Raw genomic sequence first — 26,318 nt, forward strand, 5'->3', positions numbered from 1 at the left:
GCCGCGTCCGGAAGCGCGGGGAGCGCCGCGGCCTCAGCTCGGCGGCGGCGGCGGCACCGGGAGGCCCGGGCTGGGCTGGGCTGGGCAGGGCCGGGCTGGGCCGAGGGACCGGCGGGAGGTGAGCGGAGCTAGCGATGAGCAAAGGAACCGTCCGCTCGCCAGGCACCGCGTTGGAGTTCGTACCGCTGCCACCGAGCCCGCGCTCCTGCCGGGATACCCTTTGTATCGGTCCCTCACGCCGCCTCAGGGCAGGCGCCGCCCCGCCAGGCCGGGTCCCGCTTGGCGGGAAGGGACGGAGGGCACCGGGGAGGGCGGCCGAGGCGAGGGGGGCGCTCGGGTGGAGCTGCCGGGGTGCGCACGGGGCGCTCCAGGGGTTGGGATTGGGATTGCGGTGGGGCTGGGGCTGGCACCGGCTCCAGCCGCGAAACCGAAAGAGTTTTCGGTGCTCGGGCGTTCCATGCGCGGGTGCCGAGGCTCCGCGGCCGGTGCGGGTGTCGGTAGCAGCGTTACAAGGCCCGGTGCTGCTCGCAGCTGGGGTTCGTTCGTGTGCCCGCCCGCTCTCCTTTAAGTGATTTCCTCGCCTAACGGGCATAGGTAAATATTTACGCTTTTTCTGAGTGAAAAGCGTGACAAACATTGTCTCATGCGCATTTGAATGACAGAAGGGATTCTCTTGCAAATCCTACCTACCGCTTCATGAAATGCATTAGTGCAACTATTAACCTAAATACCAAAGCAGTTCTTAAGTGTGAGCTGAACAGATTTCTGCTGATTTGCTACCTGGAAAAATATTACAGCAGTTGAGGGCTGGCCTTTTCTCCTAGACAGCGAGTGACAAGAGAGGACAGAGCCTCAAGCAGTGACAGGGGAGGGTCAGGCTGGGCATCAGGAGGAATTCCTTCACTGAAAGAGTTGTTAAATAGTTGAGTATTGGAATGGGCTGCCCAGGGCGGTGGTGGGGTCACCATCTCTGGAAGTGTTCAGCTGGATGTGACACTCAGTGCTTTTGGTCTGGGTGACAAGGTGGTCTTTGGTCACAGGTTGGATTCTGTGATTTCAGAGGTCTTTTCCAGCTGGACTGATTCCGTAATTCAGTGGTTTGGTTTCTGTTTTGCTCTAGATCTTTGAAATACCACCGAGACTTGGTCACCAGGGGTAGATTGCTGAGGAAACGGCTCTGCCCTCTGCACTCAGGACATGTATGGCTGAGGGGCTCAGCCCCTTCCCTGGCTGCAGGGCAGCGCTGTTCTTCCCACCATGTGACCTGGCACACCTGCACAGCAAATAGCTCCTTTTTTTCAAAGGTAAATGCCACAATTGTTGGGTTTTCCCAGTATATGTGTATGTATGAGGAAACTTAATGGCTTGGCTTTATCTACTTTTGTTATGGAGAATAAAAGAAGTAGTTGCCATCTTTCTGTTTGTATAGTTAGTTCAAGAGTTCATGCTTTTGCATTATCTGAAGGGGCCTACAGGGAAGCTGGAGGGGGACCCTTCATCAGGAACTGTAGTGATAGAACAAGGGGAGTGGATTGAAACTGACAGAGGGCAGGGTTAGATTGAGTATTAGGAGAAAATTCTCCCCTGTGAGGGTGCTGAGGCCCTGGCACAGGTTGCCCAGAGAAGCTGTGGCTGCCCCATCCCTGGAAGTGTCCAAGGCCAGGTTGGACAGTTCCTGGAGCACCCTGTGATAGTGGAAGGTGTCCCTGCCCATGGCAGGGAATGGAATGAGATCAGCTTTAAGGTCCCTTCCAACCCAAACCATTCTGTGATTCCAGTATTCTGTGGAATTTTTCAGACTAGCAGGATCCGAGATGACTCCATTGCTGCTTAGTGAAGGATTTCTGTTTCTAGAGGAAAGCAATCTGTGGTGAGGATTTTAGCACTCTTTCTGCCTGTAAAAATAACAAAGTCAGGAAAGTTATGCGTAAATATCCTTAGCTTGTGACAACAGGGATTTGTTGACCTATAAATCTTAGCAAGAGATTAAGGAGAAAAGCTAATTAAACTTTGTGCCACTAAGACCTAGATTCCAGAGACACTAGTAAAATAATGTAAAGAGCTTTGCATCGTAGTTCTGGAAATTGTGCAATGTGTGGGTAAGGAGATTTTTATTAATTTTTTTTAACATAAAATGAGTTTTCACCCTTTCTTTTCCTAGTTTGCACATTTCACTACTATCCTTTACTTTTGCTCTTTGCTATTCCACAGGCATTTTTTGTGTGATGTCACATTAACCTGTTTAACTGCATGCACCTGGATGTAGTGAGAACACCTGCATGGAGGCTGCTAATGAGTAACTGAAATCCTGATGCTCACCACACTTGAAAATTGGGTCCTGTTGTGGCTGGAAGGGAATATTTTGCCACTTTTTGGCTTTAATTCCTGCTTCTTTTCCCCCCACCCAGAATGAGCACATGCCGATGGTGCACACAGAGTGGTGCTGACGCCACCGAGTTCCTGAAGCACTATGCTGCTCGCAGGCTTTCCCAGGAAGATTTTGAAGGATCCAATGATGACCTCTCTTACTGCCTGGAGTGTGTGGTTGAATATCACAAAGCAAGGGAAGAATGTCCAAGACTGCATGAGGTAATTAATTAAGAGATTAATTCAGAGGCTTCTGTGGTCCAGCCTCGCTGTAGGGGGAGGGGTTGTGTTTTATTGGGTTTTGGGAATAGGTTGTATTGCTTTTTAACTGTCTGTTTTTTTCATATGGAGTTGCAAACTGCTGATTGTAAAACAGAGATCCTCTTGTTTTGCCTATATTCAAATTGGCAAGGACTAAACCAGTAGCTGTTAGTTGCTGACTAGACACTATAGCTTGAACTTCTTTCATGCTGTTGATGGTTTGTCATCTGAAACAAGGAACATCTGCCAGACCAACAGCTCATTTCTTTAATGTATTTTCTCTTTTCTGCTGGTTTCTCTTCAGTTATTGGTTTGTTCCTGTTTCTGTTTGCTTTCACTTCTCATTTGTAGTTTTCTCCTGTGTTTGAATTTCAGAGATCAGACCTTGCAAGACTATGCAATTAATCAAAAAATTTAAACCTCTTTTGTATTCCTCCCTTACTAATTACTAAAATACCCCAATTTATATTTTTGGAAAGCTTATTTTCCCTTCTATGTATGTAAAGTATGTGTTTTTAGCTAATTGGTCATAATACAGATGTCTAAAAGGTTGCTCTAGATTGGTCAGCTAGATTGCTCTGGAGTGCAATTCCATGTGACTGGAAGTTCCATAGACTGGAAAAAAGCATCTGGACCTACTTCAGGTTCCTTTTTGTGTCCATTTACTGCAGTGAATAAACCTGGTGTCTAATTGAGGTTTGGAGTAGTTACTTAAGATGAGTAATGTTAAGTGAGTGAATCCCTACAAATATCCAGCAGATCAGTCAGTCTCTTTGCATTTTTTATATTCTTTTCCTTCCACTAATTGCAAAATCTGTTAGAAGGCAAGATTTTATAATTGCTTTTCCTATCTTCCTAAATATGATCTTTTCCTGTGTCATGTTTTCCTGTGTATTGGCCAGGGGAACAAAGTTTTGTGACTAACCTAAAATAAGTCTTGAAATAAATACAAATATTTAACAGAATTATGAAATTGCGTCTGGTTTGAAGGCTATTCTTTTAAAAATGACTTTGTATTCTTAACTTTGAAGTGAGAGATTTGTGCTTTGCATAATCAAATTCCATTTCAAAGTTTTAAAGTTTTGAACCAGCCATTGAAAGAAACTTTCCAAATAAGATTTCAATTTTTGAAATTGTAATTGAGGTTTCTGTATGTGGCAATAAATGTTCTTAATCACTTTCTTCACAAGTAAACTTGAATGTTGTTTTCCCCTACTGAACAGGACTTGTGGGACTTGGAAACTTCCCGCCTCATTGCCCACATGGAGAAATCCATGAATGAAGAAACAGGAGAAGATGATGAGTTGTTTCTGATTGATGAGCATGGGGAGACACGTCTGTCTGGTTATGTGGGCCCAAATTTTGAGAACAACCTGCGAGTGCCCCTGCTGGAAATACTGAAATACCCATATCTGCTGCTGCACAAGAAAGTCAGTACGTATCTGATCGTGTCCCTGTGGAAGGGAATGGTGGTGTTCCATTCCAATGGAGGTGAAAATAAACACTAATTAATAAATAAACAGTAGTTAAACCAAAAGATCAATATATATATTTATTTTGATATTAAATACACTTTTCTTGTGAGCCTGTAGATTAGCCCTTACTATAACTGGGTCTTACCCTTTTAGGTGAGCTGTGTGTAGAAGTGCTCTGTAGAATGGAACTAAGTCACGACTCCTTTCAGGTCTTTGAGAAATACCCAGGAATTTATCTCTTTTTGGTACACCCAAATGAGGTGGTAAGTTCCTTTCTCTGTTCTTCTGAATCCTGGTTTTGTGCACCATATTAACACTGCAGGGATTGAATGCTGTCTTTGCATGATTTTAGAAAATCTGTGTGGTGCATTTATCTATAAATGAAACTTGACATCTGTTAGTGTGCAGTTCTCTCATTAGAATATCTCGGTCAATAACATGTAAATAATGTAAAATTAGTACAAAGCAACTGCTACACTGTTGTGCGTAAATCCCAAGGAATTTTCTTTACAGGTACAACCTTGAGTTTTATCTTTCTTGTCACCAATGTTATCTTGTAGGTATATCAAGCCTGTTTCTGAGATTATTTTGAAGACTTTTTATTTAGTTCTTCTATTAGTAAAAATATGCCTTTGTCCCGTTTGTAACAGCAGTGCTTCTTCTTACAGAATTGTGATTTGTTCTTTTTACTAATACATAACTTTTTGTTTCAATCCTTAGATTCGTCGGTGGGCCATCCTAACAGCAAGGAATTTAGGAAAGGTTGACAGGGATGATTACTATGACCTAGAGGAAGTGCTGACTTGTTTGTTCAAAGTTATCGAGTTGGGGCTTTTTGAGAATCCAGATATTTACAGCTCTTCAATGTTTGAAAAGGGTAAACTCATCCTTCTGCCAGCTCATTTGTATGATACAGCCAACTACAAAAACTATTGGCTGGGTGAGTATTTATGATCAGAAGTGAATTAGTGTAGTCTCCCATTTATAAGCACTTCTTTTGAGTCAGAGCTCTACAATTTCAGAGGTGCTCTGTATTTTTTCAAATATATAAACAGGTTGCTTCTTTTTTTATTTCTGTAGGAATTTGCATGTTGCTGTCAGTGCTGGAAGAACAAGCTATGGACTCTTTGTTACTGGGCCCAGACAAACAAAATGATTTTATGCAATCTATACTTCACACTATGGAGAAAGAAGCAGCTGGTAACTAGTTTTGATACTGAAATTAAGACAGTTTATGACCCATTTTTCAACTTTATTAAATTCCTTGTTAAGTTCTTAGTAGTATAATGAGAGGTAATTTTACCTGAGGCCTGTTTATCTTCTGAAGGGTGCAGTATTTGGGCAATACTGACAAATACTGAAAGATGACATCCAGAGTCTGGAGTGGACTATGGATTAATATTATTTAATATTAATAATGGACATCCAGACTCCTGTTGATTTAAGACTGCATAAAGAGCAGTGTGTTTGTACAAATGATGGTGCTTGACTTTTTCTTTCTTTTTCCAGGTTAAAAAGTACAGTTGCAATTTCCTAGAGTACTTTTCCATTGACATTTTAAAAAAATCATTGAGAACCAGCTCTTTCAATTTCTGCTTAGCCTAAGAATGTCCAGGACTTGCATTTCAACCCCCTCCACTGTTGCTGTTGTGTTTCAGATGATTCCACTGACCCGTTCTGGCCTGCTCTGCACTGTTTCATGGTTATTTTGGATCAGCTCGGATCTAAAGTTTGGGGTCAGCTGATTGATCCTGTCCAAGCCTTTCAAACAATAATCAACAGTGTGAGCTACAACAATGAAATCAAGAATATTCGCAGTAGCTTTAGGAGGTCAGTTCTTGTCAGTGCTGCTGTAATTTGTGTTGGGGGAGGGTAAAAAAATATTGTGTTTCCAGCTTCAAGCAAAGAAAAGTTGAAGTAGGTTCCCTAAAATGATGAGGTTCCTTCAAAAAATATATTTTCACTTCTTTTTGCTAACTCCGGTGTCTGTGTTAAAATTGTTAGGATTTTTTATTCCTGAATTGGGAAGACTGTTAATTGTTCTGTGCTTATTTAGTGCTATAACCAGCTTGCGCTAAAAGTTAATGAGGATTGCCATATTCAAGGTCTGGTAAATTTATGGCAATTCCTGAATTTTCAGTAGATGGCATTCTGGGCATTCGTTCTACGTAGGCAAATCTATGACTCAATAGAAAGCTTTTTTCCTGAGCCAGTCACTTCCCCCACCTCTTACAAGCTGGATAAAACAAGCTCTACACTTTTAAATATGGTACATTTTCATTGGTGTGTTTTATCACTTGACAAGTTCTAATGGTCACTTGGTATCTGGAAAGCAATGTCTGTCCTTTCTTAGGGTTTTAATTGTGTGATTTGTGTTTCTTTTCAGGACAAAATCTGAACCAGAGTCAGACTACGGTGATGACATGATTTCTTGCAGTCAGATTGTGTATAATTATAACACAGAAAAGCCTCAAAAGGTATTAAACCAGTATTTTATATTCCTTTTCTTTGAACTGAGGTTACTGAATGACATTGTCAATAAACTTTCCGAATGTGGTCGTCTCTTGATGTCAATGTGTTGCATTTATGAAATGTCTTTTAAAAGCTTTCAGTGTGTTTTTGATTATCTGAGGTTAATTTATGTCAGCATGACAGTGTCTTTGAATAGTTCACCATGATTTTTAAAGGAACTACTATTTCACACCAGTTTTACAGATAATATTTTAGGAAATTAGTTCCTTATACATCTATGTGCTCTTTATTTCTTGCATTTTTTAATGACTTACATTGGGATATAAGAGATGTTGCTATTTAATGAACAAATATATGAAAGAAAGTAACAAAGAAGCTTGGCTACAAAGAAGCTGCCATATTGAACTGTGCATATCACTGAGGCTGTTGTGTGGTGAATGTATTTTTCAGGACACTGGCTGGAAGGCTGCCATTTGCCCAGAGTACTGCCCCAACATGTATGAAGATATGCAGACCCTGGCTAACATGCTTCAGTCTGACATTGGCAGAGACATGCGTGTCCATCACAGCACATTCCTCTGGTTCATCCCTTTTGTTCAGTCCCTTATGGATCTCAAGGACTTGGGTGTAGCCTATATAGTAGAGGTCATCCACTACCTCTGCTCAGAAATCAAAGATATCCTCATCGAAAGAATCCAGCAGTGCGACAAAATCTCCGAGTTCTTTCTCCTCATCTTGGTGTCCATTGTTGAGCTACACAGAAGTAAGAAGTGCCTGCATTTGCTGTGGATCAGCTCCCAGGAGTGGGTGGAGGCGGTGGTGAGGTGTGCCACGCTCCCAAGCAGAGCGTTCACTCGGTGCAGCGAGAAGGCACTGGGGCTGTGTGCGAAGGGCTCGGGTGCAGGGTCTTTCCAGGCCCCCAGCTCAGTGCAGCATGCCTGTGTGCAGCTCATCCGCAGCCTGCTCAAGGAGGGGTACCAGATCGGCCAGCATGCCCTGTGCAAGCAGTACCTGGACAAACTCAACCTCCTCCTGCGGGGAAATCGAGCTGTGGGGTGGCAGCTGAGCAGCCAGGAAACCCAGGAGCTGCAAATGTGTTTAAAGCAAGTTATAAGAAGTATAAAAGGCAAAGCACTGAGCACCTCTTTGGTTGGAGGAAGCAGTTCAAACTCAACAGCTTTGCCAACTGGCTCTATAAAGCATGAGAGGAATGCGTGTGATGATGGATACAAGACAAGTGGACATGACAGGGAGGACCTTTATTCATCATTTGTCACGTCAAAGGAAGGCAGAGATTGTCCAGAGAACCCTTTCCATAGGAGAAAGAATGCCTGGGAAGAGGAATGTAGAGATGCATGTAGAAGTTCAACATCTTGCACATCCACAGAAGGCCTCTTGATGAATATTAAAAAGGAACATGATGATTTGACAGCTCAGGAGTTTGTCTTCCCTCAGAACTCTTCAGCAACAAAAGTATGTGGGAAAGTTCAGGAAAATAGGAACTATGATCTTGTGCCAGGGAAATGCAATACGGATGATCAGTGCTTCAATTCAAGCACTCATCCTTCAGATTTCAGGAGAGGCAGAGAGTTTGAAATGAAACACAAAGCAGAACTCAAAACACCACCATATCTGTGTGCACAAACTCATCTTGATTGTCCATCTTCAAGGAATTGTAAAAGTTTGCAAGAGACAAGTGCTAACAGTGAGTTCCAGTCCAGACTGGTCCCCACTAAACAGGCATCCAAGGAAGCATCCCTAGATTCCTCTAATTCCTCTAGAAATAAACCTGGTGTGCAGGGGAAGGAAGATGACAGTACTTTGCTTGTAGGGCGTAATGACACCTCACTGAATAAAGTATCAACAGAAGAAAAGTCAGGTTCATCGTTGCTGTCTTTCTTTAAGAGAAACACTAACGTGCAAACTTCAAACCAGGAGCAGCCTAATTTAAATGATTTGGATAAATATGATTGCAAAAATCAATTTTTGGAGACCTCTTGTAGGGATAAAATCCCAGCATATGGTTATTTTCCATTTAGCTCTGAAAACAAGAGGATCAGGCCACTGTCAGTGAAGTGTGAATCAAGTGACAGGTTGTTTGAGTTTTCAGAATATTTCAAGAGGGAAAACAGTTCCATGGGGAAGAAAGAGGAGGATTTTGTGAAGACGGTTTCCAAAGATGACGCTTTATCAGACCCCCAGGTTGATAGAGAACTCAGTAAATTATCTTTAGCTGCTTATGCCAAAAGTGTCAATTTTCCTGTTGAATCCAACCAGGAAAGCTCAGCGTACCACAATGTGTCTGAGATTAAAAGGAAAGTGAAAGGTTCTGTAAGATCTTCCAATGAAGGTCAAAGTACCAGGTGTCCCAGTGGTGCAGATGGCCCTAGCAATCAAGTCATTGTAATTTCGGACTCTTCTGATGAAGAAAAAAGCATGGCTGAGAAGGAGGAAATAAAAACCAAGAATGAGAACGTGTGTGCAGAGCCATCTTCAACTTCCAGCAGCGTTTCTGATAGTGACATTAAGAGAGAATCAAAGTCTCCAGGCTCTCCCATGTTACTGGATGACTGTGATTCTCAGTACTTTGAATTTGAAACGGAAGCTGAGGTTTTTTCGGCTTGGCAAGATACTCAAGCGTATGCTGTGGAAACAACTCAGGAGTATAAACAAGATCATGTTTCACCAGCAGCTGAGACAAGTAATTCAGATGACTGCCTGAACAATGACTTAAATGACTGGGGCTATGATCTGTATTACTTTAGTGATGACACTATGGAAGAAGCAACAAGCTCAATAGAAAAGCAGACAGAAGATACTTCTCATCAGAAAGAAGCTGGTGGTACAAAAGAAGTGACTAATTCAACCTTGGAAGAGTCAGTTGGCAAGGAAGATGCAAAAGGTCAACTGGAGAAAGGTGCAGACAAAGGTATTGCTAAAGGATTCACCCTGGACTCAAAATTGCCTGAACCCACAGCATCTACGTCTCCCATCTCATTAGCTTCAAAGTTGGCCCTTAAGAAAAATAGCACAAGCCCACAGAAGCCCACAGCAAAATGTAAATCGGCACCGGTTGTTCAGAGAAGTCCTAAAAAACCTCCCGTTGTTAAAACAGCCAAAAATAAACCACTCCAAAGCATGACAGAACGTTCTCAGCCTGGCAGGTCAATGCCTGCTGTGGTTCCTCCAAGGAAGGTTCGGCAGAGTCCTGCTCCATCATCAACTGTGGAAAAGCTTGGCCTGAAGAAGGGCCCCCGCAAGGCATTCGACTTGTCCCAGCCCTCCCTGGAGAGCCTGGCTCAGTTGCGCAGCCACGGCAAAGCTGCAGGCAGAATTGGAGTTGCACAGAAGAAGAGGACCAAACAGATCGAGGCTCAGCGTTTGTCTGTAAAACGTAATAAAAAACTGCTCATCTGCCAAGACCAGAAGTATCCAAGGCAGACAAGGTCCAAAAGAAGTGTGAAAAATCCTGCAGGAAGTTCGGAGAGCAGAAACAAAGTTACCAAAGCGTGTGCAAAACCTGTGGAACAAAAGCCTCAAGGTTTTGAACTGGCAGCTATTAAAGAATCTGTTCAAAACCAAAGGGAGAAAAAAAGAGAAGAGACTGCTTGTCCTTCTGCCAGCGAGAGAAAATTTGAGAGCCTCTCTGTGGAGGAGATGGCAAGTGCCTCTAAAATGCCTCATTCTTCAGACTGGAACAGAAAATGGGAGGGTAACAGTGTGGTGGTTCCTCCTGTCCCTATGGATTCAAGTCTCTCTTCCACTGCACTTGGAGATGATAAAGATGAGTCTTCAGGAAAAGGTTGCACTGTCCTGCCTGGGGGTGAGATGAAAACATCGAGGCAAAATGGGTGTAAGTCAGATGAAAGCAGTGACGAAGGTGATGATAATCTGTTTTTAACCCAGTTAGATCCTGTGGACATGGAGTTATGTTCTCAGGAGGAAAGTGTTCAAGATGCTGTTATAGGTAGTAAGACTCCAGAGGAAATGGATGTTGATGAAAGCCTTCAGCAGAATGAACCCTCAGCTGTTGTGAAATGTAAGGACAAAGACTGTATGGAACAGGTGGAAAAGCCTGGAGAATACTGCAGTAAACACCCAACCACCGGCCCAGGGGCAGATCATGTGTTTGCCAAGCCTTCTCTCCCACCACCTAAAACAAGGAAGCCTTCCACTATCAAAATTTTCAGCTCATCAAGTTCTTCACGGAATGCAGCCTTCAGCAAAGATCTTGAAGATGTCAGAAAGTTGCCCCCACCTTCAAAAAACAAAGTGAACGCGGCCAAACCGGTGGTGGTCAGGCCACCACTGTATCCAAAACCAGCACCAGCAGGAAATCCAACATGCAGATCTTCAAGTTTCAGTAATGTACCTCAACCCCTTAGTTCCAGTAATGTTCTCCAGTCACAAAATAGACAGTATGACAATGCTTTAAATATTTACAGAGAGCGTAGCCAAGAAACCTATTCCTCTTTTCTTGGCGCTCAGCAGCGCGATTACAGCATTTTTGTTAACCAAGTCCTAAAGTGGACTTATGAAATGTTTGCGAACTTCAGCCTCTTTGGAACTCCGAATAATCTTCTGCAGTCCATAGTAGCCTCTGTTCCTGTCCAATTTCAAGGCTACAATGAATATTTTAATACATTTTTTCCTTTGATGATGCTCAACGCTTTTGAAACAGTAAGTAGCTTTCTGCCTTTTGGTTTGGTTTGATTTCATCAACACTGATAAACTTTACCAAGAGATTAAAGCCTGGTTTATGTCCCCTGTTTACCTTTGAAAATGTTCAGATACAGATCAGAATAGAGGAATGATTTGGGGTAGATAATCCAAACAGCTGTGTTTAAGACTGGGGGCTACCAGAGTTACTCCCCTCAGTGAAGTGTTTCTTTTTCCCTGGGTGCACATCCACAATAAAAGGAGTGGCAGAGGATGTGGTTCCTCTTTAGCATATAAAGCTCAAAACAAATCTTTAAGAAACTGAGGTCTTTCAATGACAGAGGATAAAACCCCAATGTTTTGGTTTCTGTTGAGAATTTACATGAGAGAATAGGTTAATCCAGGAAGTATTTTTTCCTGTCTTAATTGGTTTATAGTTTAGTAGTGACAAAACAGTGTTCCTTCAATTAATGTCTGAATGCTTTCAAGTTCAGTCATTGCATCGCTTCTGTAGAAATAAAGTAAAAAATAAAGTCAGTGCCAGGTTAATACAGATATTTTAAGGTGACAGTGCGGTCAGGGAAAACTCAGAGTAGTTGTGAAGACCATTAAGAAAGCACATGAAATGGGTGGGTGGCAAGGAAGAACTTTTGTTTGCCCTGTGTATTTATATGTAATGTATATGCTTATGTGAAAGAAAAGAAATGGGTAACACTCTTGATATATTGACTTGACAGTCTGATAATTTTATTTAATTTCTTTTTTTCGCCCTTTGAGTCATGATAAGCTTTTCTTCTGTTTCACTAAACCCTTCAAAGTATTATTGTATCCCTTTCAACATGTAGCTGGCACAAGAGTGGATAGAAAATCAAAAAGCGAGAGAGAAAAGTTACTGCTTCTACTTACAGAACTTTTCTGCTGACATGAATACAGCACATTTTACAGGTGAGAAGTTGTTTTTTAATAAATTCTGGTTTTCAAGTAGATGATGCATTATAATGAGCTGGTGCTTAGAGGTGGAGTTTTGTGTTTGCTTTAAATATAAGAAAGGATTTTGACTTTGCTATTCTGCAGAATGCACGTAGGAGAAATATGTATTTTGCAGGGAATTTGTGCCTCCCATCTCTCTCATCTGGGATTTTTTTTTTCAGCTTTGATAGAATTGTCCTTGACTTGCTCAGTTTTTATACAGTGCTTTGCTCAGGCTAAGGAGTTTATGGAGTTTAAATTTTCACCATAATCTTTTGCTATAGCCTTTAACAGCTTTAAAAGTTAACAGTACTTCTACAGTCAGAAAATAATTGTAACATTTTCTTTTCAATGTTTTGATTTTAATTTGTCTTCTGGGTAGCTCATCTACGAGAGAGTGATTTGGCAAGGCAGCTTCATCCGAAGGAGGATGACTTAATCCTTTTGGTGGTCCACAAAGAGAAGGACACTTTTGGGGAAGAAAGCGGGATGGACGGCCACATAGTGAATCATGTTGGCCTTGTGACACGATTTTCTCGTGCATCTGGCTACGCAAATAGTGAGTAACAGGGCTAGAAATAAAAATGGGATCCTTCTTGGTGCCATAAAATGCTCCTTCGTAGCTGGCTCTTGGTAGTTGTAATGTACCACTGGCCTCAGAGGAAATGGAAATGTTTTTTCTCTGTAGCAGGTCTGTTCCATGCTAGAAGTTTTGTAAAAATCAGGAGCTGAAGCTGCAGCCCTGCTGTCCATCATTTTTCTAGAACTTCATGTGAAAACAGAAACTAGTGATGAGTAAATGCTCTGCACGCATCTTTAGGATGGTATTGCCAAGGAGATGTGAACTGCCATGAACTTCTGTGGTCTCACTGCCTAAAATTGTCACTGTCTTTGGGAATTGGAACTGACCCAGAACCTGCCTTATTAAAGCAGTGATCTGAGTCGTTCTACAGAGTACTGTTTTTTTGTTTGGTCTTTCTTTTTTTTTGGTGGGGGTGGGGAAGTGTTGGGATTTTGCACAAATTCACTGTTGATTCCCTAATAGAAGGCAGCATTTTGTTCTGATGAATTCATTGAGTGACTCTACTGGAGTATCTTTCAGTTAATGATTTAGATAGTTTTTTAAATTAACAACTTGGGTTTTTTTTTTTAAATTAACAACTTTTTTTTATTCTTCTTTAACAGGACAAAAAGAGCAGCAAACTGCCTGTCATCTTACTGTGCAAACCCGAGGCAATTTGTCATTCTTCATCCATAAGCAAGTGAAGTGTGTGGTGGTTGGCTCCCTGGTGACCACACACAGAAAGTTCAAAGGTTTGCTGCTGCTGAGCAGGAGCCCCCTGGCTAAACCCATCATAAATCCAAGTTACAATGACTTCTGTCCCAGAGATCTGCCTGTTGCCTCAGGAAGTGCTGTAAGTCTTGCAGCTGGGAGTGCCAGGGTTAACAGAACAAGCATTTGGGCCCCATGAGTTGTGCAGGTTTAGTTTTTCATGGTTGCTTTTGAGATGACCAAGAGAAAATAGCTAAATTTCAAAAGCACTGAGACACTGCCCTCTTCAGTGTTGTCTGCTGGGGTGGGGAGAGGAGTCCGAACTTGCTCAAGTGTTCGTGCTCTATTGTTAGAGTAAACTTCAAACTGCTTTCAATTTTCTTTCCCTTTACTGGGGAAGTGTTCAGGAAATAAAACATAGGATTGAAAAGGTAAGGTAAAATAAAGGTGTGGGGAGTGAACAAAACCTTTGTTACAATTTCAAGTGAGGATTGGGTATGGTTCTAGAGCAAACCTATAATCAAAAGCTTGCCTACCCTTCCAGCTTTTGAATTCTACCTAGAGAGGTGAGGACATTCTGAAAGTGTAGAAAATTGATGTGGGAGGTGTGATCAACATGAATTCATTATTTTTTGCCCTGTCTACTCTTTCAGGCTTCACATATGAATGAATACAATGAAGACCAGAAGAGAGCCATTGAGACAGCTTATGCCATGGTAAAACAACACCCAGGACTTCCCAAGATTTGCCTTATCCATGGACCACCTGGGACAGGAAAGTCAAAAACTATTGTAGGACTCCTGTCCCGTGTTTTGAGAGAAGTAAGTGAACATGATTATGTGCTGGGATTTGGTTTAGATGAATGTACAGTCTGGTTTCTCAATCTCAAGTAGAAACAATCTAAAGAGCTTGTTTTGGTTTGTTGTTAATTAATCTACAGAACACTAGGAATGAGAAAACAGCTCGGAAAAAAAATTCCAAGATTAAGCCAAACCGTTTTCTAGTTTGTGCACCATCAAATGCTGCTGTTGATGAACTCATGAAAAAGATCATCATTGCATTTAAGGAAAAATGCCAAAACAAACAGGAGCCTTTGGGTATGGTTTGTTTTTAAATTCTGTTTTAATGTTAAATGGGCAAAACCTGGAGGAGAAATGAAGCAGTTGATCGTGTATTGTACCTGCACACTCCTCTGAGCAGCTTCTTCCTCTTGTGGAACACAACTGGTACATCCTCCTACTGTTGTTAACTTCAATGTGCTTTTCTGAAAGGTGTATTATGTGTTTTTTTAATAAATTACACTTTGTTTTATATAGACATTGACCCTTTCTTCATGCTGTTAGTTTAAGTTCATCAGTTTTTAAGTACTCCTTGAGGATTTGAACACAAATCCCTTGTCTTTATTTTGAGTAAAACTGGACTTTTTTGGGTCATGGGAAACAGACTGGGGAAAATTTTGATGTGTCAAAGCCTCTTGTTTTACCTCCTCCCAGTTTGTGACTAATACAAAGTAGATGAATACTGTATAAGACATTTAGTTTGTGGCAAGGGGAAAAATATCTGCATTGTAACTAAATGTTATTTTGGCATTGACTTATTAATTGCATTACTTGTTGGGACTCAGCATTGTCCAAGTTAGGAATTGTGGAAGTTTTAGATAAACCTGAGAATAAGAGGTAGGTTCATAAATTCAAAACAACATTCTTAATGTTAGGCACCACTAAAATGTGGGCAACGTCTTTATTTTTTAGAGTTTGGAATTACTGAGTTTTTTATGGTTGGATTTAAGTACAAGTCAAGTGTTGAAAACTCCAGATAAGTAGAAAAGCCTTGTTTGATATCTGTGATGTTTACATTTTTTAAACTGTCACAGCAAAGCATAGAGACAGTTGGAATAATTTAAAGAGTATTTTAATTCTGATTTTATTAACAGGAAATTGTGGTGATATCAAATTAGTGCGACTTGGTGCTGAAAAATCAATCAACAGTGAGGTCCGGGGATTCAGCCTGGATAAGCAGGTTGAACACAGAATGAGTAAGTAACGTGGAAATCAGACTTTTCTTCAGTCTTCTCTAAGAGCTTGGTGATGTTTTCCACATATGATTATGTGTCCTATAAGAAGGAAGGTTTTTCTACAGTAGTATTTCATAAAACATTGTTTCTCTCAGTCCTAGTGGGGAAGTGGCAGTTTATATATGAGCCAGATTCTAAGGAAAAGAGAAAAAATAAGCAAGGTGACTTTTTTCTTCAGGAAATTACAATGTATATGTGTTAAACCCATCTTTTTTAAGTAATGCAGCATTTGAGATCTACAGCTGGAAGCAATTCTCATTGTTTTCATTGTACAAGATAAAATTTCAATAGAAAACGGGGAAATGCAGCAATAAATGCATTTGTCCAATTTGGAGTTACTGTAAGTTTTTTCTATTCCTCCTTCATGTTCTCCTTTGGTTTATTACAGAACGAAAGCCGGGTGACTGTGACCAGGACATTCAGAAGAAGAAGGAAGCTCTGGACCAGAAGCTGGACATGCTCTCTCGAGAGCGTGCCATGCACAAATGTGAGAAGAGAGAGGTAGCAAGACAATTTTTAATCCTCTTGGTGTTCTTGTGTTAACACAAAAAGAACTCTGGTTTTTGATGTCACTATCTCTTCACCTACTTTTTCAGCTAATGGAAAAGTTGGTAGCAAAAGGGAATGGAGAACTTCGTGTCAGGAATTTTTTTGTTATTTTTTCCAGTATTTTCCACTGATTGGTCTTGCCACTTGTTGCTCTATCAGTCAGTAGTCTTCACTTGGTTCTGTCACCAGTTAGATTTTAATGTAACCATATTTATAAATCATAGTGGTTTAAATTGATTATATGTTTCAGAACTCTGGTTTTGTTTCAGTGAGAATAACTTTACGTTGTTAATGCAGATACATTGTGATTGAGATTTTGGAGTAGGTGCTGCACTTGAAGTTTTCCATTTTTTTGTCTAAGAATTTGGCATTTATGCCAAATGAGAGATTTCTGGTGGTAAGCCATTTCTGAGTTGTACAATTATGTAAGATCTGGTATCGTATGTTGCAGTGCTTAGATATGGTCACAGCTTTCCAAGAAACTAATTGGCTTCTTCAGACACATTTGATACTAAAAGACAGTCTTAGCAAGTCCACATTTTAAGGAAATTAGTAGGGCTTAGAAGGAAAAAAGGCATATGGGAAATGGGTGGTGCTAAAGGTGATTCCTCTTTAATTTTTCCCCCATCTAGAGTCAAATGTTAAATGATGAAATTGGCAGACTTGCAAAGGAGAGGCAACAACTCGCTTCTCAGCTAAAGGAGGTAGGAGAATTTATCTCTGATAAACTTCAGATAATGTATTTTTATACTTGGTGAAATTAATTGTGGTGAAATTTGGTTTTGATCTAGTTTGCAGCGTTTACAAAGTAGTGGGTAAATGGATCAAGGCCATAAACTGAGTTATGGACAGGCATCTGAAATTTGGGTGTGCTCTGGCTGTATATTGGAAAAAGCCCAAACAGGAGCATTCACTGTTGCAGTTAAGGCAGAATTCTAACCAGGGTGTCCTGTTGTGCTTGAAGGTTCGGGGGCACTCCCAGAAAGTGCAGGCAGACATCATCCTGGAGTCTGACATCATCTGCTGCACACTGAGCACCAGCGGGGGGAGCCTGCTGGAATCTGCTTTCTCCCGGCAGGGGCTTGACCCCTTCAGCTGTGTCATCGTGGATGAGGTCAGTGCAGCTGTGGGGAACTGCAGCCTCTTCCACCTCCACACCTACCCTGTGCTCTGCTTGGGCAGCTTGGGGCCCTTTGGCTGCTGCTGCAATATTTGTGGGTTGCCTGCCCTGTCCCCAGTAGAACCATGAGGAGAAAGAATAACTTTCAATTGATTCTCTTCCTGACTTGTGTGGTGCTGTAATGGCAGACAGCTTTTATTTAGATCCACACTTGGTTTTTTGCTTTAGAGATTTCCAGATGGTTTGGTTATATTTTTATCTGTTTGGAGAGCTTTGCATATATAATAATAATATCTGTTTGTATTTTTTACTAAAGAGAAGTCCTTTTTCCTCTTTAATGTACTTCCCTGCTTTGCTTACAACTACTTTTGTCCTGTTTGCATATCCAAAAGGCAGGGCAGTCCTGCGAGGTGGAGACACTGATTCCACTGATCCATCGCTGTAATAAACTTGTCCTCGTTGGAGATCCCAAACAGCTCCCTCCTACTGTCAAATCTGTAGTAAGTCTTCAAGCTCTTGGCTTTTTTCTTGCCATAGAATGGATATGGTTAAAGAACAGTAGCTATAGAAAATATTTAAAGAGGGGGAAAATGATACATTTCAATGGGGCAATACAAACTTTAAGCTGAGCACTTGGTTTGTGAGGGATGTTGGGTTGTGGCAGGCTCTGTTTTCTCATTTTGGGAACTTCAGTCACTACCCCATTCCTTAAAGAGGATGAAGACTTCCTGTGTTTTTATGGGGACTTCCTGACCCTACAGGTGCTTAAGGGTAAATATATAGGAGCACATCCTTGTCTCCAGCAGTAAGGGCTGTTTTAAACAGCTGGTAAAAAAAGGAGGACAACCAGGCTGGCTTCTTTAGAGGTGTAAATTGTCTAGAGGTTTCTTGTTTATTTAACAAGATCCCACCTGGAAAGTCTTGCTTTTCATTATGGTTGATGTTCTTAAAATTTTACAGTGTTGTGAGTCTCAAAGAGAAGTTGTCTTGCTAAATACTACATACAAAAATTCAGATTTGTGTAGGTGGCCTTTACTGAAATAAGGCCAACACACATAGAAAACTGAAGTGCAAGTAGTTGTAATTTTGTCAGTGATTTAGAGGTTTAAAACACCAAATACTTTGACTAGTGGGGAATGGGATCCCAAATGACATCTCCTGTTCTCCCTGTGGCAGAAAGCTCAGCAGTATGGCTACGACCAGTCTCTGATGGCCCGTCTGCAGAGGCACCTGGAGGAGCAAGTGCAGAGGAATGTGCTGTGCAGCCTGCCTGTGGTGCAGCTGACTGTGCAGTACAGGATGCACCCAGATATCTGCCTCTTCCCATCCAACTATGTTTATGGCAGGACTCTAAAAACTGCCAAGTGAGTAGCTCTCTATTCTCCTTTCTGAGCTGAGGGTATCTCAAAGCAATTTTTTCATGTCAGGGTTTTCTTGTGAGTCTGAAAATGCTTGAGGTTGTGGGAGGGGGAAAGATGGTTAATGGGAGAAAATATGCATTCCATCTCTGTTAGTACTGGGTGTGATAAGTGACGTAAGATCCCTTAAAATTATGCATACAGAGTGCTAAGTGTTAATTTTCAGTCCTCAATCTATTTGGGCAGCAGGGAAAATTAAGGATTCTGGGGAGGAAAAGAGCTGAAAGTTACAGTCATAAGGTGGTTAAAGTCAGAAATGACCTTTAGTGCCATCAAGCTCATTTCCACCATTAAATCATGTCCTCACATGCCATATCCACATGATTTTTGAACACTTCCAGGAATGGTGAGTCCTAGTTCCCTGGGCAGTATGTTCAATGCTTTAGAACCCTTTCTGTGAAAAAAATTTCCTTAAATCTAATCCAGACCTCCTTTGGTGAAACTTGAGGCCAGTTCCTGTCTTCCTGGAGAGTTGCTTGTGTTTGATAACTATGATGTAAATTGATGAAGTGTAAGTTCTTAGAATTTCTTAGTTGTATGGTTGTGTAGTGATAAAAATGTTATTTCTAGGGCAATAGAGGAGAACAGATGTTCTTCAGAGTGGCCATTCCAGCCCTACCTGATTTTTGATGTAGCTGATGGTCGTGAGGAGCGAGACAATGAGTAAGTCTGGCATTCTAACTCAGCCAAAATTTAGATTTTTCTAAGAATTAATTGCCTGCAGAAGAGTTGTGTTGTCTCCTTTGTGGTTCCAATATGCATCAAGTAGCTAGAACTGCATATTCCAGCTGGTAAGATTTAATTTCACAAAAAACTGAGGTTTTCTTAAATCTGAAACTGGTTTTAATCCTGGTTTGACTCACTGTTAGATGCCAGTAAATGCCTGCAGTCTCTGTTAACTTTAGTAAGAGTTTGAATTCCTGATTTTATCAGTGACTTCCCTTTCTCAGCTGCACACTGAGGAGATGCCAGGAGGTGGCAGGCTCAGTCCTTCCCTTCACCTGTTCTGTAAGGAGAGCACAGCTGGGAGGGGCTGAGGAAATGTGCAAGTGCAGCCTTTCACTGCCTGCACTTCCCAGGCTTGGTAGCCCTTCCTCAGGCTCTGCTTGCCAAGTTTTTTGAGCCTCTGTGTGAAAAAAGCTGCAAAAGTTTAAAACGGGGGCTATAACTCAAAATCACCCAACAAACTGGGCCAAAGCACCGAACTGGAAAGATCTCTCAAAGGTGTTCCTGTAATGTTTCCCTTTTGTCCTGTGCAGCTCTTACAGCAATCCTCGGGAAGTGAAACTGGTGATGGAGTTAATTAAAACAATTAAAGAAAAAAGGAAGGATCTGGGCCTTCGTCGCATTGGAATAATTACCCCTTACAGTGCACAGAAAAAGAAAATTCAGGAACAACTGGACAGTGTGTTCAAGAATAACAGGTAAAGAAACCAAGAGCTTTCAAATGAGCCTTGGCTCTTGCATATTAATCCTTTGTTTATCCTATTAAATAATGGCAAAAAGTCTCCAACTTCTTTCTGTACTGCTAAAATTTGTACTTGGTCATGCCTTTAAAGGGGACATGTAACCCTTTTGCTTAAACCAGGCATGGTTTCCTTGTGCCATTCTTAGTTATTACCCATGTGCTTTGATTATAGTGCTGTTCTGAATAAAGCTGATTTAAAAGAAGCTAAAATTCCATGCTGTGTGGACCCAAACAGATTTTCAGTAATGATCCTGATCTCAGAAAAGTAAATTCAGCTTTAGGCTCATGTACTGAAGGAGAAACTTACCCTGGGTGATTTGGCACACGAGCATTAAGGATAGTGTTTAGGCTCTTTGCATCAGTGTGTTGCTTAAAAATCCACCTCAGAATTAGCAAGCTGCTCAATTATATTTTTTAAACAGCCCAGGAGAAGTGGACACAGTGGATGCATTCCAGGGCCGAGAGAAGGATTGCATCATCGTGTCCTGTGTGCGGGCTAACAGCTCCGAGGGCTCCACTCTGGCATATGTGCAGGCAAACAGCACCAAAGGATCCATTGGGTACGTGTCCTGCAGGGTTTTGCAGTCCCATTTCCAGGGACACTGTAGAGAAAGTCATATTTGTAATAGGACTGGTTAGAAAGTTACAGGGAAAAAGGCATGTCTACCAGTCAGTGAATTAAAGAGTATCTTAGTGCAGGAATTGGTGTCCCTGGTCTGAGATGTCTGAGCAGGAGGGACAGGGAAATGCTGGTGGTGTGCTCTGCATTATGTGCTGATCCCTTTGCACAGCTCCCTTATCCTGCCACTGCCTGGATTTGGCAGGATTGGCCTTGGGATCTTGGCTCTTTGCATTATTACTTCAGCAGTTACTGTTCGTGTGGCTTTTGGTACACCTTGTAACTTTCTGCATGCTATTCTCAAAATTAAACCCATTTTCTGTGGCTGTTGCTGTCAATGTATGTGAAAGTCTTGTTAATTAGTTGTGTATGTCACTTGGAATATGATGTAGCAGACTTGGATCTGGGATTTGTAGATGAATGTTCTTGTCTTCTAAGCTAGGGGCAGATTAGCAGGGAGTCTTAACTCAGGATTGCAGATTTCTTAATTGTATATGTTGTTTTTTTTCTGTCTAAAACAGAAGGAACTAAATTGAGTGTGCTGTTTAGCCTCAGAGCACTTAGAGCAGTTGCTGATTTCTGTAACTTGAGGATCATTTCAGTTAAGAAATGGTAGTGAAAATATGAAAAATGCCTTCTTAGAGTTCACTGCATTCTAAGTTAAACTAGGAAAAATGTGGTCACATAAATAAAAACCTTTCTTTCTACACACAAGTATCACTAAGCTGTTTATGTTTCTCTGATACACATTCTCTACAAGAAAAATGGCTTTTAATTGTGCTGATCCACCTTGGGAAGAGAAGGAATCCAAATCTTACAGTAAACAACAATAATGCCTTTTGAAGATTTCTTCATCTGATTGACTGAGTTTAGGAATTGAAGGCAGCTGGAACCTGCCAGTTCTTTTGGCTGACAGTGAGACTTAACCTCTGTCTGCTCCTTCAGCAGTTACTTTCCAGCTTACTGTGTTCATACATTAATAGATAAAGGTTTATGTATTCGAGCTGTACCAGTGCAGTGCCTTAGCAGCTGTACATGCTGATGGCTTGGACACCTCTGTTTCAGGGTCAGGTGTCCTTGGCAAGATGTAGTGGGATATTTGCCACACCCTTACCTATGATCTTGTACCCTGAGTATTTTGTTCTCCAGGGTTGCTAGTTCAGCATTAAATTTACTCTGAAAGTAACTGGGAGAAGAAAACTCAAAGGGATGACAATGGATTTTTTCCCCCGTCCTTCCTGAGAAAATAATCTTCTTGTCTTTCAGTTGTAAAAGCTGTCAGGAATATTTAGTAGTCTTTCAATGTCCCCCCTCGTTTATTTCTCAAGGCCTAGAGAACTCTATCTGTGCTGCTGGATCCACTGTGCTGTTTGCTTCCTGCTTCTTCTATTTCTTGCGCTGTCCAAATTTTTTGAGGTGACTCTCTGATTTTTGCAGTCTTCCCTGTAGGGTTGTGAATTTGCTGAAGATGAGGTCTCAGTGCAGTGACCACAGAGTCAGGCATAGATAGTAAAGCTGCTCAAATGAGGCTGGACTTTTGAATTGTGGATTTTATTAGTAAAGAATAAGCTGTGTATTTTGGAAGCTTTTTCTTTAGAGTAGAAATAGTTGATATTAGTCTCACAAACATTTTTTTGAGTTCTGGTAAAATGAGTGCTAACAGAAATGAATCTTTGAGAATACACTCAGCATTTGTTTAGGTTTCACTGCCATGGTTTTGAGATCCTTGAAAATGAAATTAGGTAATTTTCCTTCTGCAAGGATATACTCTCCCCTCTTGAAGCATGACAAAGCAAAAATCTGCCTTGATGTGCTTCCAGTGCATGTCACCTTTAAAATAAAATATTCATGTGCAGTATTTCCATAGGGTGTTTTCCCATTAATCATGCCAAATATTATTAATCTATTTCAGTTCAAGTCAAAAAGAAGCTTAAAGTCTTGATAGGTGAAGTGAGGTTGATGTGGAACATTTAAGGAAGCAGTGGTTGGCATTAAGAGGGGATTTGCTCTAAGAAGGGAAACATCAACGGCAAGAGCTGGAAAGAACTGGAATTCCCTGCAAGGAATCAGTGGTGAAAGAAAAAAAAACACAATTTATGCTCAGCCTTTCCACAGAAGGCAGGGCTGCTGCCATGGGGTCCAGGGATGGGGAGGAACTGCTGCTCTTAATATCAGTGACATTTAGTTTTATGTCTTTTTCTCCTCACCCTTTAAACCTTCTTGTGGAAGAAGTCGTTTAGGAGCTTAGTTTTTGTCTTGTCACTCAGGTTTCTGGCGAGCCTCCAACGACTGAATGTCACCATCACCCGAGCCCGGTTCAGCCTCTTCATCCTGGGCCGGCTGCAGACACTCATGGTAGGTGCAGTGGGCTCTGTGAGCCACCCCTGAAGGCTGGGGGACTGAGCACCATCCTCAGAAGGCTCCAATCTGTGCAAGAATAAACTTTGTGTCTCGGACAGTCCTGGATTTTTGTGCTTTTCCAGGGGGAGGGGATGGAGGGGTGGGGGGGTTAACTGGCCGCTAGGGGGCGCTGAAGCCGCGCGCCTGAGAGGGAAACCCCTGGAAATTGAGAAATTTGTCATTTTTGGGAGTTCTGATGGTTCAAAGTGCCTTCCCTATGTTACAGCAGCCAGAGTGTCTGTTGCTGTATTGCACCTGAAACATAAGATTCTTCCATTCCAGAAGGCACATAACAGTGGTTTCCATGACAGTTGTGTCAGGTACCTTGATTAAAGAGGTTGTGCATCCTCTGACACCTCTGTCCATTTGTGTTGATTTCTTGCTGATAACAGGGTGTTTTTTTTGTTTTTCTTTTTTTTTTAAAGGAAGATAAAAACTGGAATCACTTGATTCAGGATGCTCAGAAAAGAGGTGCCATTATTAGGACAACAGAAAAAAATTACAAGAAAGAGGCTCTGAGGATTTTGAAGCTCAGGCCACCAGGACAGCCCCCAGCCAAAGGAGGGACGATGACATCTCCTGTGCTGCAGGCTGGTTCTTCCAGTGGCAAGAGGAGTGAGCCTGGAAATTCTGGGAACAGCCCACAGGAACTTGCTGCTGGCCCTGGCCATGCAGTGCCCCAAGGAAGCCGAGGGCCCACACAGCCTGCAGTGGCTGCAGCTGCAGATTCCAGGAGGAGCAGTGCCCCTGCATCTGGGGGGGCTGCAGCTGCAGATTCCAGGAGGGGCAGTGCCCCTGCATCTGTGGGGGCTGCAGCTGCAGATTCCAGGAGGGGCAGTGCCCCTGCATCTGTGGGGGCTGCAGCTGCAGATTCCAGGAGGGGCAGTGCCCCTGCATCTGTGGGGGCTGCAGCTGCAGATTCCAGGAGGGGCAGTGCCCCTGCATCCGGGGGGACTGCAGCACTTGCTGCCATTACAGAGAAACCACGGGACCCAAGGCTGGCAAGCCTGGCCAGTCGAACTGAAGCCAAAGGCACGGAGCAGCCCTCGAAAGATGGCCCTCGGTCAGCCCAGAGTAATCCAGGATCAACACCACAGCAAGGCCTGGATGTGTCCTCAGCTGCCAGGGATCAGATTTGCAGAACAGAAAATGCCAAGAAGGCCCAGCAAACAGCAGGACAGTGCAGTTTGCTTCCCACAGCCCCTCACACAGCTCAGCACGAGTGTGACTGGAGAGCAGCTGTGTCCAAAAGCGGTTCCAAAGCTCCCAGTGAAGGAGGTCAGAGCAGAAGCAGTGAGTGGAACAAAGACTCTCGTGGTTTACCAAGGAGACCATCCCAGGAATCACCAGAGAACACAGAATCAAGCTCTGCCAAGAGAAGAAAGATTTTTCCCTGACTTTACTATCCGCTCATTACCAAAAATCTATTCCCAGATTTCTGTCTAGCAAGGACTCTGTTTTAAATTATTTAGCACAGCTGGAACTCCCTTATATTGATACCACTACTGTCAGTAGATCTCTTTCCCATCCTGTCCCTAATTGTGAAGGGATTTAATACCTGACAGATGGTACCTTTGAGGTTTTGAAAAGAGAAGTTGGGTAGCTGCATTGCTTGGAAGAGCAGTGGGTTTAGTTATCTAGGAAGCTGAGTTTGTAAATGTTTAACAGTGTATATTTGTACAGTATACAGAATTATTTTAAGATTTTTGGCAAATATGTAGCTTCTTGTTTCCTTGTGTAAATGCTAATTTCTTAGAGATGTAATTTTTTATGAAGAACCAGAGTAAAGCAAAAACAAAACCTAACAACCCAACCCCAATATCCAAAAGACAGACTTCTTTTCCCTTTGCACTAACATATCTAATTTATTTCATGGCAAAACTGAATGTTGAAAATGTGGTAGCAGTGGTTCTTGCTCATGCTCCACTACTGCCTAAGGGAAGAGTGAGGCAGATGTACATTGGTTAAATGGAGAGAATTCTACTTATTTTGTATATTTTATTGCCTGTTTTTATAGGAACAGAAGAGTTTTTGTTTATACAAACGTGCCTTGAGTTTTGCTCTTGCTGCTGCTTTATCAGTTGGGATCCCTTTCTTGTTGCAGTGGCAATAATCTGCAGATTAAAACCTGTGAGGTCTCTTTGGTCCCATTGTGTGTCCTTGTGAGGAGGAATCAACAGCACTGTGGAATCTTGGTCCAAGATCTAGTTAACACTTATTGCTAATATCACTTGAGTTTCTTTGTATGGAGCTTTTGGAGATCTACAGGGATAAAAAGGGCAGATAGTTCTTTGTAGGTGTTACTGCTGGATTCTTTCCACTGTGCTGATGAAGAATATGCAGCCAGGAAAAGAGGATGGCAAAAAAACAAATTCTTTTTAAGAAAACCTTCCTCACATCATAACATTTCTCAATAAAAGTGGAATTATTTCTACTAGGAATTCCTTTGGGTCACTGTGAAATATCACTTTTTGTTTTCTGGAGCTTGTGTGTGTCTTGGGAGGTGAAGAGCAGCATTTTACATGCACTGAGTTTTGTGTGGAGTTAACCTGAGAGTGCAGGTCTCAGGGAATGGAGGAGCTGCAGGACTGGTACTAGTTGGGTGCAGGGAGTGAGCCATGTTGTGCCATCTCCAGGTGTGTGTTCAGGGACAGCCTGAAGCAGGGAATGTCCTGCTGTCCCTTGTCACAGCATTGTGGCAGTGGCTTTGCTGGAGCAAGTGAGCCACAGTTTAGCTGTAATCTTCAGTTCCATTTTCATTACTGCAGGGATAATTCCAGCTTTGTCCTTTGAACCCACTGCCAGGCAGGGCTGTGTGGTCCAGCTCAGGGAGACACCAGTGCCTTACTCTGCCAAGCACCAGGTGCTGCTTCAGGCTGTAATTGCCAGGAAAACTCGTCCCTAATGCATCCAAGCCCAGAACAAACATGCTTTACTGGTAGGTCTGTCTTGGAGGAGTGTGGGGAGGCTTTTATTGCTGGCTGGGCCTGTCCAGCTCATTGTGCTGTGCAGGACTGAGTGTTTCAATGTAATGGGGAGAAGCTGGGAGATCCCTGTGAGGTGAGATCAGCATCTGTGCATTGTTCAGCTTTAGTTATTTGTTATGTTGCATTCTGAATCATTCAGAGATCCCTGACTCCTCCTGGCAGCCCTGTGTGCTCTTCTCCAGCTGCTGTGACTCTTAGGAGGCTGCT

General features: G+C 42.2%; 1 protein-coding gene across 3 annotated transcripts; it reads left to right on the forward strand.

Moving 5' to 3' along the window:
• The first annotated feature begins 483 nt into the window (after positions 1–483).
• Positions 484–25,561, forward strand: SETX (senataxin). 3 transcript variants are annotated; one of them, XM_014256295.2, is made up of 27 exons: positions 484–594; positions 1,121–1,304; positions 1,799–1,870; positions 2,409–2,589; positions 3,852–4,062; positions 4,257–4,366; positions 4,824–5,043; positions 5,184–5,303; positions 5,762–5,933; positions 6,490–6,580; positions 7,026–11,255; positions 12,080–12,179; positions 12,586–12,762; positions 13,389–13,618; positions 14,130–14,297; positions 14,417–14,573; positions 15,410–15,511; positions 15,939–16,051; positions 16,732–16,803; positions 17,064–17,213; positions 17,612–17,719; positions 18,396–18,583; positions 19,208–19,300; positions 19,897–20,061; positions 20,528–20,665; positions 22,992–23,079; positions 23,550–25,561. In XM_014256295.2, the coding sequence occupies exons 4-27, from the start codon at positions 2,410–2,412 to the stop codon at positions 24,519–24,521; spliced, it is 8,355 nt and encodes a 2,784-aa protein (XP_014111770.2). In that variant the 5' UTR covers positions 484–594; positions 1,121–1,304; positions 1,799–1,870; position 2,409; the 3' UTR covers positions 24,522–25,561. The 3 variants fall into 3 exon arrangements, with proteins under 3 accessions (XP_014111770.2, XP_014111769.2, XP_014111772.2); XM_014256294.2 differs by lacking the exon at positions 1,799–1,870 and having other exon boundaries at positions 485–594; XM_014256297.2 differs by lacking the exons at positions 1,121–1,304; positions 1,799–1,870 and having other exon boundaries at positions 583–594.
• The last annotated feature ends 757 nt before the right edge of the window (positions 25,562–26,318 follow it).

Source organism: Pseudopodoces humilis, chromosome 22 (genome assembly GCF_049639895.1).
Source record: "Pseudopodoces humilis isolate 2021_Gansu_Grassland_sample_001 chromosome 22, ASM4963989v1, whole genome shotgun sequence".
Lineage (NCBI taxonomy): Eukaryota > Metazoa > Chordata > Aves > Passeriformes > Paridae > Pseudopodoces > Pseudopodoces humilis.

Coding starts and splice junctions, on each gene's coding strand:
- SETX (XM_014256295.2), top strand. CDS start 2,410: ATGAGCACATGCCGATGGTGCACACAGAGTGGTGCTGACGCCACCGAG. Junction 14,574..15,409: donor AAACAAACAGGAGCCTTTGG/GTATGGTTTGTT, acceptor TTTTATTAACAG/GAAATTGTGGTGATATCAAA. Junction 16,052..16,731: donor ACAAATGTGAGAAGAGAGAG/GTAGCAAGACAA, acceptor TCCCCCATCTAG/AGTCAAATGTTAAATGATGA.